The sequence below is a fragment of the Gigantopelta aegis genome, chromosome 8, assembly GCF_016097555.1.
Source record: "Gigantopelta aegis isolate Gae_Host chromosome 8, Gae_host_genome, whole genome shotgun sequence".
Taxonomy (NCBI): Eukaryota; Metazoa; Mollusca; class Gastropoda; order Neomphalida; family Peltospiridae; genus Gigantopelta; species Gigantopelta aegis.
In genome coordinates this window covers 35,258,608-35,275,108 of record NC_054706.1, presented here as the reverse complement: position 1 = coordinate 35,275,108, position 16,501 = coordinate 35,258,608, and the positions used below count along the sequence as shown (strand labels likewise).

General features: G+C 35.8%; 2 protein-coding genes across 3 annotated transcripts in view; one reads left to right on the top strand and one right to left on the bottom strand.

Moving 5' to 3' along the window:
- The window catches only part of LOC121378872 (eukaryotic translation initiation factor 3 subunit B-like), a 30,325-nt gene extending 21,594 nt beyond the window's left edge, over nt 1–8,731 (top strand). Inside the window, exons 13-18 of the mRNA XM_041507227.1 lie at nt 3,462–3,540; nt 4,233–4,371; nt 6,135–6,260; nt 6,614–6,691; nt 7,338–7,446; nt 8,127–8,731. Of these exons, the coding sequence (XP_041363161.1) occupies nt 3,462–3,540; nt 4,233–4,371; nt 6,135–6,260; nt 6,614–6,691; nt 7,338–7,446; nt 8,127–8,224 (629 nt within the window). The 3' untranslated portion in view covers nt 8,225–8,731. The remainder of the gene's footprint in view (nt 1–3,461; nt 3,541–4,232; nt 4,372–6,134; nt 6,261–6,613; nt 6,692–7,337; nt 7,447–8,126) is intronic.
- Nucleotides 8,732–10,058: 1,327 nt separating this feature from the next.
- LOC121378881 overlaps nt 10,059–16,501 on the bottom strand; it is a 141,887-nt gene continuing 135,444 nt past the window's right edge. Inside the window, exons 137-142 of one of the 2 annotated variants that reach the window (XM_041507238.1) lie at nt 16,272–16,370; nt 15,260–15,346; nt 13,868–14,101; nt 13,326–13,551; nt 11,582–11,714; nt 10,059–10,202 (exon numbers count right to left, since the gene is read on the bottom strand). In XM_041507238.1, the coding sequence (XP_041363172.1) occupies nt 11,586–11,714; nt 13,326–13,551; nt 13,868–14,101; nt 15,260–15,346; nt 16,272–16,370 (775 nt within the window). In that variant the 3' untranslated portion in view covers nt 10,059–10,202; nt 11,582–11,585. The remainder of the gene's footprint in view (nt 10,203–11,581; nt 11,715–13,325; nt 13,552–13,867; nt 14,102–15,259; nt 15,347–16,271; nt 16,371–16,501) is intronic. The other variant, XM_041507237.1, reaches the window with a different exon arrangement.

Below are 16,501 nucleotides of genomic sequence, written 5' to 3'. Positions count from 1 at the left end.
GATGATAAGACAAAAAATCAATATGTTCTAGTGGCGTCGTGACCGGCCTTGGTGGCGTCGTGGCAGGCCATCGGTCTACAGGCTGGTAGGTACTGGGTTCGGATCCCAGTCTATGCATGGGATATTTAATCCAGATACCGACTCCAAACCCTTAGTGAGTGCGCCGCAAGGCTCAGTGGGTAGGTGTAAACCACTTGCACCGACCAGTGATCCATAACTGGTTCAACAAAGGCCATGGTTTGTGCTATCTGCCTGTGGGAAGCGAAAAATAAAAGATCCCTTGTTGCTAATCGGAATTGTTGCCCATGTAGTGGCGACAGCAGATTTCCTCTCAAAATCTGTGTGGTTCATAACCATATGTCTGACGCCATATAACCGTAAATAAAATGTATTGAGCGCGTCGTTAAATAAAATATTTCTTTCTTTCTTTCTTTTCTAGTGGCGTCTTTAAATAAAACAAACTTTACTTTTTTTGTTTCATTTTGAAATTCTCCAGATTAAATAGGTACGGTTTTCAAGTTAGGCTGGTTTTGAAGAACTAGCTATAATTATTTCTGGAATAGCCATCAGAAGCTCAATGATGAATTTCAAATTATGAAATAATTATGATATATTTTTGTCAGACACTCTAATTTTTTTCTGAGAGCTCTTTAGGATGCAGTGTAATATTTTGTAACCTACTGAAGGGTGTTCTTTTTTACCACAAAAGTACATATACATGTAGATGATCCCATGCTGTTAATTGTCACAGGTTGAAAATATGAACATTGGCTTGATAATCATGGGCCTCTAGTTGGGATGAAAAAACCTCCAAGAGATCCACTGAGTAGGTTTGATCCCATGCAGATGATTCCCATGCTGTTGTCACTGGTTGAAAATATGATCGGCTTGATAATCATGGGTCTCTAGTTGGGAGTAGGTTAGATCCTATGAATCCCTACAACCGAGCTGAATGCCAATCCCATTTTCAACTAAGCACTAGAATTAGGATTTGAATTATTTTCTTACGTGTCCACATTTAACCAAAAACCGTACTACAAATTGGAAATGGCTGATGCGTATGCTCAGTCTTAAAACACTAACTTGTTACCAACAGTAATGTTTACCGTGTTTACTTCACTGTTCTTAAAGGTAGGGTCAACTCAAACAAGAGCCTTATGTGTTGGAAAGATACATACCCGGATCACCAACACATACTGAACTTTAGGAAATGAAAAACGTGTAATATTAGAGTTAATAAAAAACACCATGATTATTCCTGCTAACTGGGGGCAGCCATTTTGTTTCATTTTTGTGACTTCCGGTGGGATAGCATAAATGACGTAATAATATAATAAACTATTTAACTAAATATATTTCAAGTTGCATTAACGGAACAAAATGGGGTTATAGTAGTTTTCTCTGTTAAATAATCCAAAGGAAAAATGTGTACTATTAGGCCTATTGATATGCTACATTGGAGCAAAACGACAACCCACGATACCCAAGTGATAATTTTCTGTTCTTTGGGACTACGTAATTGGTCAGTTCTGTGGTTTTAGATAGAAAAGTCTACTTAATCAATAGTTTCACAGAACTATTTACAGTAATAAACCATGTCCATTACCATTTTAGGGGCGACAGGTAATATTCCACAATACTGGTATGTATTATTGTGTAGACAGCGTCAATTAATTGGCTTGTTTGGTTACCAATCAAATACACACCTGCCAATCAGGAATCACAGGTAGAAGCAACTAACAGCATAGACCAATTAACTAAGAAAACACTCCATGTATCATTTCAGTACGTAGGTTAATGCATGGACAAAACACTGTTAATTATTTTGACTTGTTGTGTAGCCACTTTGATAATGGTATTTTATTTTGTATTGAAAAATAATATATATAGTGCTGGATATACTTATTGCTGGCTTACTGGGATGTGTATTATTACAGAACATTACAATGTATGACTATATCATCCCGCAAAAACCAGGTAGATTGTGTTTCTCCAGTTGTAAGGCTCGTTCCTGACGTTACACGTTAAGTATTACGTAACCACCAGCTCGCCAGAGGGCGTACTCACTGAGATGGTACAAAATGGCTGCGCCTGTTATATATAATAGCCGTCACATTTAACCGTTTTATTAATTAACTATACGATTATACTTGTTGATATTAAGCAATAATTTGCATTATATATCATTGAATATGCATACCAGGCCAAATGCCTTAATTGTCCCTTCCTTTAAATGCTGTCAAAACATGAGGGGGCTTATTCAAAGACATGGGCTAATTTCTGGTCAAATACAGTAAAATGTATAAATTGTTTATTACATAATTATTTGTTACTTTTGTAAAGTAAAAATTCCAATAAGTAATAAGCAGTCCTTGGTTTTTGAAATTATAGGCGAATGCAAAATCGCACACCTCAATATGCTAAGGCGAGTGAAAAATCACTCTCTTAAAATAAAATAGGCAGTGTAGCTCCTATTGGATTTTGACTGGTACGTCTGTAAAATTGTCTATTAAACCAGTATTTCCTGATTTGTTTAACAAAGAGAAATACCAGTTTAACGACTGCATGGAAGCCACTGCAATGTTTTTAATTTTTATTGTTTTAATAAAAGGATCTTCCTATCAGCTAAATGAGCTATGAAAACTTGATTTTTTTAAACAGTGAAAATAAATATACACATCTACTTTACGTGCGCCGTTTGTTGAGTGTAACGTGTGCTGCTTTTCACACTCGTCAAGATTGAAATTATGTGCACCCGTGCACCTTAAAAAGCAGTCTGTGGTTACTGATATGTGAATGTATATTTGTGGTTTTTCTGTTGCAAATTGAATTTTATTAGCAACACATGGTCTCATAAACAAATGTGTTCTCATGTCAATGAACAAGATTGCATTGTTTCATTTTGAAATTCTTCATATTAAGTCGGTAGTTTTTTCAAGTTAGGCTGGTTTTGAAGAACTAGCTATAATTATTTCTTGAATAGCCATCAGAAGCTCAGTGATGAATTTCATTTTATGAAATAATTATGATATATATTTGTCAGACACTCTAATTTTTTTCTGAGAGCTCTATTGGATGCAATGTAATGAGTTGTTTTAAAGCATGAAATACATATAAAAGATTCCTTGCTGCTAATTGCAAAAAATATAATAGCATATGCATTGCTGGTTACAAAATGTGCTGAGATGGTTTTTAGCATTCCTTTTGATTTCTGTACTCTGTCTCTGAGCATTTTCACTGAATAACTATGTTTTATGATACATGTCTGAGAAATCACTGCCAAGTTAAAAATAATAAAATTCACACTTGTATCATTTTGTAAGTGTACGGACCAAAGGAATTTGCTCTACCTTAAAAAATAGAAGAAATAATATTGTGTCTGCCCTTTATCTTATCAAAATTGGTATTACTAATTAGTAATAAAGACTACAAAACAATTTATTTTCAATTTCGTTTTTCAGAGGTGCTAGAAAAGAGGACAGCTAACCACTTGTTCTGGAGTCCCAATGGACAGTTTATTGTTCTTGCTGGTTTGAGAAGGTAACACTAATACAGTGTTGTAGTATTCATTAAGAATTGGATTTTGTCATTGAACAGTATTTTGTTTGTTTGACAACCTGGGGTGATATCTAGTAGAGTGCTAGTCTGATGTTGTAGGATTGAATACCTTCGGTAGACCCATTCTCCGATTGTGTTTTTTCCCCCGCGTTACCAGTGCGGTAAATCAAAGGCTGTAGTTTGTACTGTCTTGTCTATGAAAATGCATGTAAAAGATCCATGGCTGCAAATGGAAAAATGTAGTGGGTCTCCTCTAAAACTGTGTTAACAATATCAAATATTCAACATTCAGTAGTTGATAATTATTAAATTAATATTCTGTAGTGATGCTGTTAAACAAAATGAACTTTTTAACTTTAACACAAACCTTCTGACACTTGTTTCAGAGAACAAAAACAAATATTAGAATCAACTCAGTTTTTTAGATCACATTTAAACTACATACATAGAATCTGCTAAATGGTGTAAACCAATTTGACACCTTATGTATGTTAAAAAAACTTTTTTGATGAGATGCTTACCTTTGTCAGCTTTGATTAGGGGCCTTCTTTAGTATTTCTTCTGGTATTTTATAGTAGAATTACACTGGTGTGGGTGGTGGGGAGGTCTTGATGAACTGAAAATTTGATCATAGTGAATTCTCTGGTATAATGTTTTGATTCTGTGTTTTTCAGTATGAACGGTATATTGGAGTTTGTTGACACGCAAGACATGACAGTCATGACACAAACGGAGCACTTCATGGCTACAGATGTTGAATGGGATCCGACTGGAAGATATGTGGCGTCGGCCGTCAGTTGGTGGGGACACAAGGTGGGTCGTTGGCACTTTCCTAATTTCACAGACATTGTAGTGTACATATGGCAGTGCTTTAAGAATTTTTATAAAATCCACTAGCCATGGGATCAGTGATTTAAAAAAATGTACTAGCCACAATTTTTTTTTTTTAACTAAATAATAGTAATAATCAGATATATCACCTAAAGAGGAAAATAGAGCTTAAAAACACTAACATTTGGGGGGGGGGGGGGGGGGGGGGGGGGGGCAGGATATTAAAATTTACAGAATAGACTTAATTGCAACATTTGACCAAAAATATTTCACTAGCCATCGGGCATGGTAATAATAGTTATTTACTAGCCCAACATTGAATATCACTAGCCAAAGGAGTGGGGCTACCATAATCTAGAAGCCCTGCATATGGGTCCTTTGAGAAGATAATTTTATTTTTAAATAAATGCCACCCGATTTTAATATGTTCCTTCTAAGACAACATATTTATATCTAGAAAAAGCTCAGTGATGAAGTACAGGTTATGAAAAGAAATGATATATATCTGTCAGACACTCTAATTTTTTTCTGAGAGCTTTTCTTTATAAACCTAGCATTTGGGAGTTCGTAATGAGTTGTTGTTCTGTGGTGACATTGCACAGGACTGGACATCTAAGAAATATTTGTTGCAGCCAGTTCACTATGACTGGTATATCAAAGGCCGTACTGTACTCCGTTATGTCAATGCTATCCTGTCTGTGGCAAGGTGTATATAAAAAATCCCTTGCTACTAATGGAAAAATGTAGCAGGTTTCCTGTTTAAGACTGTATGTCAAAAGTACCAAATGTTTGACATCCAATAGATGATGATTAATAAATCAACGTGCTCTAGTGTCACTGAACAAAACAAACTCTTAAGAAATATCTTTATTTAAGCTGCTTTTAACAGTTAAAACAAGAAACGTTTTGAAAGATGGCATTAAATTCCACCATCATAGTTACATGAATTATAGCCAGTACCTGGTTTCTGTTCATATTTTATGTTTGGGAGAAGAAAACAAGACATATTGGAAGTAAAACATATTAAGTTTTTGACGACCTATAGCTTGCTGCCTAGAGAGGACGTAGCTCTGGTAAAGTACCCTCCCAAAGATCACCAGCTAGGGCACATTTTGGCTACTTCTCATTCTAACCAGTGGTATATTGAAGACGTGTGTGCTAATTTTCCTTCATGTAAAACGCGCACCTCTTCCTCTTTGTCATAATCCTACGGGACTTTCAAAATTCCATAGCACCAAATACCCCCCGCCTGCCACCAACATTGGACTGCTGGTGCTCCCTTGCACTTGCAAGTGCAGGCGTTCCCTCTCTACAACCCTCCCCCAACCCTTTCCTGTCCTGGACAGAGGGATCCGGCCAAGGCCGGTCCCTGTGGCCAGGATAGGCGTGTGCTACAACAGCTTGCTCTGAATGTGCACGTAAATCTCTTTTGTCTTGTCTTGTCCTTTGTAAAAGCCCTTGCACCTTACCAGGCGTCTTCTGTGACAATGGGATTTCATTCTAGATAGTGACACTAAATCTTAATGACATTATAACTGCTGATCAAACAATGTATGAAGATGTAACACAGATGTGACTTTCATTTTATATATGTACAGAAAGCATAATTATTGTCCTTTTTTATTAATCCCCAAAATGTACAACCATTTTAATAATCTGCCAGATTGTAATTGGTGAATATTTAAAATAATTTCTATAATTTGCTGGCATGATCAATTGTTTATGTTGTCTTGTTAATTTTGCAGGTTGATAATGCATATTGGATCTGGAACTTCCAGGGTAACCTGCTGTATAAAAAGCCAATGGAACGTTTCTGTCAGTTGCTATGGCGACCAAGACCAGCATCACTCTTGAAGGATAAACAGATTAAGGTGTTTATCACAACATTTTACATTTTGTAAAAGCTATCTTTTAACATGACAGTCAAGCTGTTACCTTATTGTTATTTTGACAAACATGTTTTTGAAAGAAATTTTTTTTACTAGACTTATTAACTTTTAATTTATATAAAAATCATTTTAAAGAAATCATATAATGTATAAGCTTTTTTTTATGGATATTTTGCATATTTAATTAATGATTTTATTTATTAACTGGTACTCAGTTGACAGTTAAACTCTTTCCAGATGTGTATAAATATTACAATTGACATTAGCCTTGATTTATATTGCAGTTAGTACATTTTCTCAGCGGATTTTGATTCTTAAATTTTGTGCTATTTCAGGAGATCAGGAAGAATTTCAAGAAGTTTGCTCAGCAGTTTGAGATAGAAGATATTTCTAAAAAGCAGTCTGCATCCAAGGTATTTTTAGCGTTGAAATAAATGTGCATTTTAATCCTTTTTGTCGTCTTATCACAAGAACATTGTAAACTATAACACTAGAAAGTCTCAGAGTTCTTACAAATATGATATGCATTGTAAAGTTTATATTGAGCGTTGCCTACAACGTATTAGGATAATGAACACTTTATCCATGACTTTGTGTATATACATTTTTAGTCCCCTACTGGTCCATGATTTCCATATACTTACCTTTTCTGACACCCATTCTGCCTATTCATTCATACCGGTCCAACCGGAAGGGACTATAGGTTTCATGTCCGTCTGTCTGTCCCACAGACAATTTTCTGGATGTTTTTTCCACCATGCCTCAAGATATTGAGCGGAAATTCTGTGTATAGCTTTATCAAGTACCATTATAGATCGTTTAACTTTCATGGCGATATATTAATTTTTGACAGAGTTATTGGCCTTGAACTTTGGATCTAATTTTGTTTTTATTTAGGCCCAGTAGGGAACATGTAGGTCTTTAGCAGTACTCTCCAAATGCTTGTTGGATGTTGTAATAAATGAGAGAACACCAACATTGTTTAATTTATAAAGTCTTAGCATTAGTTTCATTTACAATATTAAAAACATTTTTTTTTTTTAAACTTGTTATTTACAGGAATTGCTGGAGAAACGTCGTCAGCTGATGGACGAATACAAACAGTTCTGCAGAGACAGGACTGAGGAGTTTGAACAGCTTAGAGACAGGAGGATTGAACTTCGAGATGGTAATTTGAAAATATTCTAATTTACTTACTTTATTCTCAATCTTGGAATTGTCTAAATATAAAAGCTGGAGGGAAGTGATTTTTGTTTTTATTATTTTGTCACAAGTTTGATTTATTTAGCATGAAGACAAAAAAAAAATCTTGTACTCAATTTTGTCAATGCTATAAAAATATTTAACCTATTATTGTTTATGTTAGGTAAAATAGTCCAAGTAAAATCTTTAAAATCTGTGATTTTAATGCAGCTGTACACTGTGCATTTAGTACGTTCTCTAATTTATATTTCCTGCTGTTTTGCATATGGCACGGCCAAAAATGATAACAGAACAACAGGAAATATGGACGATTTCCTATGAATTTGTAGTTGAACAAGGTTTTGGCAAGATGTTGACCCAGATGAGTTGCAAAAACTAACATGTTCATCTTTCCTCAGGTGTTGACATGTGTTTAAACTACTTTCACTTGTGCTTAATATTTTTGCAATAAAAAATGTTTTTAATCAAAACATGTTCATCTTTATTCAGGTGTTGACACAGATGAGTTGAAAATACTTGTCTCACTATGTTCATCTTTATTCAGGTGTTGATTTGAAAAAACTCCTTGCTAGCATGCATCTTTTTTTTGTTGTGTTGACACAGGTGACCTTCTCTCACTAACATGTTTGTTTATTTTTTCTACAGGTGTTGAAACCGACGAGTTGGATAGTCACGAGGACAACATGGAAGAGGAGGTGATTGAGTTTTTGGTAGAAGTTCAAGAAATAATAGTGGAAGAGTAGAGCCTGTCATCTCCATCGCGTTTCTCATCTCGCCCAAGCCAGCCGCCTTGAAATCTCGATTGGGTGTCACTTGCCAGATAATACATTCAGTTTGCTCACCACATTGCTGCGATTCTAGTATACCAGACTTAAAAAACCATCTCAACATCCAGTTCATCTTTAGTCAAGTGTGTATTTGGCCGATTAAGAGCCTGAAGGTGGTGAACAATAACCTTCTTTAGATAATAGACTTGGAAAAAACATTCTTATTGATTTTTAGAATTTAAGCATGGAATACATATGTACGAGTATTAATTGTATATTTGTAATTGGTGTCAGTTTTTTAACTTTTAATTTTCCATTTATTCCACTTTTTGTTCTCTTCGGGCCTTTTTCAGGCTATTTTCCTGTTCCTTATAGGATATGTATTAAAACTATGTCTAGGAATTGTCAAACCCAGTGTTTAGGTCTCCTAAATATCAAAAAATGTCTTAATAATAAACAACTATCTTTCTATATAATAAACAATGTGCGTTGTGTTTTTTAATCAGATTACCACAAACATACCACACTGGTTTGTTTGTTAAGATTTTCTTTAACAATACAAGTGTAGCAGTGTGTTTTAAACCATTGTAGCAGTATGTTTAAAATTTTCCCCATTATGTAATTCTCACTCCAGCCAGTGCACCACGACTGGTACATCAAAGGTTATGGGATGGTGCATATAAAAGATCCTTTGCTTTTAATCTAAAAAGAGTAGCCCATGAAGTGTTTACAGCGGGTTTCCTCCCTCAATATCTGTGGTTTTTAACCATATGTCCTACACCATATAACCGTAAATAAAATGTGTTGAATGCGTTGTTTTTAAAACATTTCCTTCCTTCCATTATGTAATTAGCTTAGTTGGTAGAATGCTTGCCTTTGGTTCTTGGGTTATAGTACTGAACCTTCTTGGTGGACAAATTGGGTTATTTGTCTCAACCAGTGTCGCACGATTATTAGGGATGTTTTTTTTTTTTTTCCAACCAGTGCACCACAACTGGTCAAAGGCCTTGGTAAGTGCTTTCCTGTCTGTGGGAAAGTGCATATAAAAGATCCTTTGCTGCATTAGGACAAATGTAGTGGGTTTCATGAGTCGGAAATACCAAATGTTTGACATCCAATAGCCGATGATTAATTAATCAATGTGCTCTAGTGGTGGTGTTAAACAAAACAAACTTCTTTTTATTTTGTATATGGTTCGATTTATTCATGATACTTTCATACATGCATTTTAATAAACTATTTTAAGAGCAGGAAATGTTTATTTGTAAAATAATTGTAAATATAAAACTAGATCTGGACTAGTAAAATACTATTTTTACCATGTATGGGCGAGAATGCTAGACGGACCAGGGAGCATTCTTCCTCTACAATTGTTTTGAAGATTCAGTTACCTTTAGATGCATTCTGGAGTACACAATTTATGGGTGTCATGTACACTTATTATAGAAGTCTAACAGAAAGATATATTCAGCAATAATGTTTAATATTATTATTTGCATAATGTCAAATCTCTGAATAATAATTTGAAAAGGCAACGTGGAATAACTAGAATAATCTAGAATAATTGCGAGTACATAATAGGCCTATTGCTGAATTATTTATTTACCATGATTAAACATCCCATCCCTAATGATCAGTATATTAAAGGTCAAGGGACGTACATATATGATGATTAATAAATCAATGTACTTTTAGTGATATTGTTAGTGATATTGTTAAAACAAACGTGATACTTTTATGAATACAGAGCCTGAACATGTACAGAACACAAAAGAAATGCCTAAGAATTTTGCACAAAACAAAATAAAACTAGAGTTGAAAGGTACTGTATTTTTGTAATTCCTTTTTTAAAAGTATGCACCACAGTTTGTTTTGAAAAATGTTGAGTAGCATGTTCAAAGACTCTTCTTACAGAACGGTGCTGCTGGCATAGCTCACATTTTGTGTATCATCACTGAAAGAAAAACAAAATATTTTGGTAATACAAGTAAAAACTACAAGTACTGTTTGGAGGGCAAATCTGCAAATCATTTAAACTAAAAAGAAAGAAATGATGCACACCTACTAAAGATTTACAAATTTATTGCAAGTACAAAGATAAACATACTAATTAGTTGAAGTAAAACTGGCCTCTTATAATTATTCCATTTATTACAAAGCACACAACTGAATAAATATTGAAGGATTATTGTTCAGTTGAAAGAAAAAGTTTGTTTTGTTTACCGACACCAATAGAGCACATTGATTTATTAATCATCTGCTATTGGATGTCAAACATTTGGTAATTTTGACATATAGTCTTAGAGGAAACCAGCTACATTTTTTCATTAGTGACGACAGATCTTTTATATGCACCATGTGGTGTAGTGGCTTCCTGTTCACAGGTTTGTGTGATGTGTCTAGTGCTGCAGTGTAGTGTAGGGGGCTTATGACCTGGCTTTCAACTGCAGCCGCCAGATAGCCTGGCATGGTGAAAAGGAGGCAGATGCATGCAAGTCTCACCCCTCCACAAACTACTTCGCTCAACATGGTAACTGGGCCATAAATGTCCCAGGCTAGACTGAGTGGGATCTCGGGAGCAACTGCTGCCCCAGAGGTGCAGTGTGCAGAACCCACTGGCGTATGCACATGCTCTGACACTCGCCCATCCAGTCCCAGCTATGGGCAAATAGCCGAACAGACTGAGGGCGTAAGTCGAGAAAGAATCTGTCTAGAAGGACAACTCTGATGCAGAAGCAGCATGCAAGTCCAGTAAGACGAGCTTCTATGGGATGGAAACGCAGACCGAAACACTCCTCCTGAGATCCCAGGATTAGAATCTTCATTAAAGAATTAAGGGTGAGGTAACCCCTACAGAAAACCTCAACCTCATCAAAGTCGGAGTACGCTAGCTAGAGAGTGTGAGGACCCTACCAGGAAGTCGACCGTACACGCATTACCAAATGAAAAAAAAAAGCAGCACCATCTCACAAACAGGATAGCACATGCCACAGCCTTTGATACACCAATCGTGGTGCATTGGCTGGAATAAGAAATGGCCCAATGGGCCCACCGATGGGGATCGATCCAAAAATGACCGCACATCAGGTGAGCGCTTTATCATGAGACTACATCCCACCTGCTGGCCCCCTGGTTAAATGAAGTACAAAACAAAAACAATGTGCACATAACATACAGTGTGCCACCATTGATCAGCTGATGGATGTTATAACTTCTCAAAAGACGTACCACAATATGGGAAATGAAAAGTGTCTTGGAATATTTCTGTCCCCACCATGTAATGAAACGTTTTCAGTTTCTCGTAAAGTTGTAACGGTATTACAAAGTTCATGCCTTACTAGTCATACACAGGATTGACAATTGCTGTTGCTGTTGCATCGCCAGAAGGATCCGATATGGAAGGAATGTCATCATCTATTGTGAAGTCGTAATCTTGGTATTCCGGTGGTACATACATATTGAGACTCTGAAATAAGAACAATCGATATTAATTGTAACAATTATATTTAAAATTTTTTTTTACTGAAGTGGACTGATGTGAATTCTTTAAATACCACAAAATATATTCAATATGTAGCAAACAGTTTTGATACACATACAATGCATTATACTGATATTCCTACTCAATATTTTATTTTTTCCCACATGAGCAATTATTTTCAATAATTTTTATAAAATTGAATTATGTCATCTATTTGACTACAACTTGACAATTTTTAATTTTTTTTGGTCTGGTTTTAAGTAGACATTTTTTGTCTAGCTGGAGATGACCCATTTTACCAGTAGATTATGGTAGCCCCACTCCCATGGTTAGTGATATTCAATGTTGGGCTAGTAAATAACTATTGCCATGCCCAGTGGCTAGTGAACCTTTTTTTGTCAAATCTTGCAGTCAAGTCAAGTGCTCGCTTGATCGGTTTGGGATCAATCCCTTTCAGTGGGCCAATTGGGCTATTTCTCGCTCCAGTCAGTGCACCACAACCGGTACATCAAAGGCCATGGTATGTGCTTGCTGCTAATCGAAAAGAGTAGTTCATGAAGTGGCGACAGCGGGTTTCCTCCCTCAATATCTGTGTGGTTCTTAGCCATGTCCGACGCCATATTACCGTAAATAAAATGTGTTGAGTGCGTTGTTAAATAAAACATTTCCTTCCTTTACTGCACCCCCAATAAATAAGTTCCAGGAGGCAATTTCATAAAATATCATAAGTTTACGTCTGCGATTAATTCATACTGGTCATGCGTTTACATGTATTTGGCATCTATTTCACCCAAAAAATTACATCATTACGGAAGACTAAGTATTTGAAGGAGAAATGAAAATGAAATGTGTGTACTTCTAACTCTATTTATTGTACTATAATACTAATAAGAATTGTGGTTTTGTTGTAAGTTTACGTTGACATGCAAAACTAGGCTGACGATGTTCTGTGAAATTGGTCCCAGATGTTCGGTCCCCAGTTACTTGTTCCTCGTACTCTCGGAGGTAACTGCGCGGTGTTTGGTCCCCACTTACTTGTTCCTCGTACTCTCGCAGGTAACTGCGCGGTGTTTGGTCCCCACTTACTTGTTCCTCGTACTCTCGCAGGTAACTGCGCGGTGTTTGGTCCCCACTTACTTGTTCCTCGTACTCTCGCAGGTAACTGCGCGGTGTTTGGTCCCCACTTACTTGTTCCTCGTACTCTCGGAGGTAACTGCGCGGTGTTTGGTCCCCACTTACTTGTTCCTCGTACTCTCGGAGGTAACTGCGCGGTGTTTGGTCCCCACTTACTTGTTCCTCGTACTTTCGCAGGTAACTACGCGGTGTTTGATCCCCACTTACTTGTTCCCCGTACTCTCGCAGGTAACTACGCGGTGTTTGGTCCCCACTTACTTGTTCCTCGTACTCTCGCAGGTAAATACGTGGTGTTTGGTCCCTACTTACTTGTTCCTCGTACTCTCGGAAGTAACTATGTGGTGTTTGGTCCCCACTTACTTGTTCCTCGTACTCTCAGAGGTAGCTACACGGTGTTTGGTCCCCACTTACTTGTTCCTCGTACTCTCGGAGATAACTACGTGGTGTTCGGTCCCCACTTACTTGTTCCTCGTACTCTCGAAGGTAGCTACGTGGTGTTTGGTTAATGTATTCCTGGGAAGCAGTCAGCATGTCTGGACAGCTAGTCACGTGGTTGAGAACGTCTGGAGTCATGTACATGTCTGGAGTCATGAACATGTCTGGATGCAGCTGAATCATTGAGGCGTGGAGCTGAGCATTGGAGTGTTTCATTTGATATTCATTGTATTTGTGGACGTACTTCATATATCTGGGAAGGAAAAAAAAAAACATTAAAAAAAACAAGCAATAAAATAATGACTAGCAAAATAATTATTTAGTTGTCATCTTGCTAATAAATAATTGTGACTGCAGGATTTATGCTTACAAATTTAAAAAACATCTAATAGCTACATGTATTACAAATAATACACCACTAATGTCTTTCTTTTTTTATAAATTTATAAAAAGTTTACAACCAACTTTTACTTTAAATTTTGGAAATGGATACTTTCTAAAAATTTGAAGAAATTGTATGCACACATATGATTTTTGAAGTAGATATGTCAATAAAATTTGTTACTAACTTAGAATATGAAAAGACGATAACGATGAAGTTGATGATGCAGATGAGAATAATCATAACTGCAACGGCTACAAGAGCAGCCCATGGATTGGTCAGCCACCAGATGTAAGATTTGGTCATCGTCCGCACCACTATGTTTGTCTCTGGGTGAGGTAGTCGAAAATCACCAATTACAAGGTTCAGCTTATTCTTGAGTTTGCTTCCAAGGGTTCTTTTAGTGTCGTCTGACATAACCCTGTAAAGAATTGCCATGTGAATTAAAAAAAAACATTAAAAATAATCAAGTATTCACTAATGTGTTACTTATTTTGTTCTTCCTCTCTCTGTGTTATTTGATGAAAAGCTCACAGTAAACCCGCTACCTTTCAAAACCCTGCAATGTTTTCTCAATGTTTTTTTTTAATCCAATGTCATTTTCAGCCCAAGGAAGACAATGTCATTATTAAACACAAATTCTTCAGAATTAAAGGTCTCAACTTTCATAAGAATTTTCAGTGTACTGTGATGAACATCCATTATAACTATCAACCAAGTTTCATTGATCTATGATTTAGTTTGTAAAAACTGATCTAAATACGTAACTTTTAACGTTAAACTTTTAACACAAAAGTCGACACCATTGCTGCTACTGTTGGAAAAGTAATACCTATGTCTCGCCTTTTTACTTCGTAAAGGTGAGACAGAAAGGAATGCTCTGTTGAAAACCTACATTATCTAACAAAGTGTCTGTAGCAACTCAAACACAACATGAAATTGAAATAAAAATGGTACTGTAAATATTGTCTTCAGTTGCACTTAGGAACAATTAATATCTCTGGCAACTTGAATAAGAGTCAAAAGAATCCTTATTAGTAATGTAGATATAAAGAACTTGACAAAACCTATCAAATTAATGTATTACTGGCCCCTCCAGTTGCTGGCTTCTTCTGATGTATGTGCTTGAAATATATGAGGATAACAAACAATGAAGTTTTACTTAGTTGAAATGGAGAATAGTGTGACAGTTATAGCTATAAAGTGTATTGTGAAAATACAAGTTTTATAAAAGTAAGATCGGCAAAAAAATAAAAAATCTCCAGGGGCCCAATTCACAAAGGTCTCTTAGGCTCTGCTAGACAACAAAGCATCCTCTTTGCAAGTCTTTTAGCATTGCACTGCGAGATCGCAAAGTTGCGAGAATTTAGTGAATTAGGCCCCAGGACTGCATTCAAAGACGCAGACTTTGATTTTATCACTGCTAACAATTTGACTGGTTCCCACCTGATGACATTCCATGAGTAAAGACTAAGATGGCAAGCATTTCATAACTCTATGGGACACTCATGGCAGTTTCTGCATGGATGTTATTTGAAGACACTGTCAGGTCAAAAATAGAACAAGCTGCTATTGGTACCTGTCTTTTGTCATTGGATCTGTGTTTCGCAACAGTGTATATTCATGCTCAATTTCTTTTCCCACCAAAACAAAAACAATGTCAGTGCTGAAAATACAAAATTTAACAATAAACATAATATGATATAGCCTATACATATCCTAAACATTTATACACATTAAAGGAACTATCCTGATTTTTTAGTCCTAGCAAGACTTCCATTCGTTCCGCCCAACAAATAAACACACATCCTGATTTTTAAAACCTTAGCAATCAATCTTAATTACCATAATATATTTTAAATATAAAGCATTACATTGATAAATACATCTGGAATGACCTTTGGCTGAATTATTTCAAATTTTGTTTGGCTGTTGGAAGAAATATTAAATTTGTATGCACAAAATAATTTTAGACTACAAGGAAATGTAAGTAAATTGTAATTTTAATAATGTAAAAAATATTTTATTTGTAGAAAACCTTTTAAAATGGTTACAAACTCAAAAAAGTCCCTGACTATCTTGGTATTGAAATGTAACGAAGAGCTTCAAAGACAATAGACCAAAGAAAGCAATCAATCATTGGTTTTGATGAACAGATCAGTGCCCTGATGAGGTGTGATGGCAGGGTCTTAGGATCTATTAAGTCAACTGACTGAATTGATTCCAATTACATAACTGGCGTATCAAACACCTTAGTAATAGTATATACATTTTTCTTTATTGTGTGGTAGTTCAAATCCCTTGACTGAGGTGATTACATCATAGCATTGAACCTCATCAATGGACCTACTGGTCCCCATGTCTGGTATATCAAAGGCTGTGGTATGTGCTGTGCTGTGCTGTTTTGTTATAAAGTGCATATAAGATCTCTTAATACTAATGAAAAAATATAGCAGGATTCCTCAGAAATCTGTGTCAGAATTACCAAATTTTTGACACCCAGTAGCCTATAATGGATTAATCTATATGCTTTAGTAGTGTTATTATACAAAACAAACTTTTCTGTAAACTTTATGTTTTAAAATACTCACGAATCAGTCTCAATATTAATATTTTCTTCTTTGTTAATTGTTTGTTTGCCATGAATTTTTTCAATGATTACCAAGTATCCAAGTTCTTCTTGCAGAAGACTGTCAGGAAAAAGAAGATAGAAAATATCAGTTAGGTCAAAACAAAAATGACCCACTTTAAAAGTTCACAGTCCAAAGTTAATGACCAAATTGATTTATATTTTTATTTTTAATAAATGCAATTTAGAAAA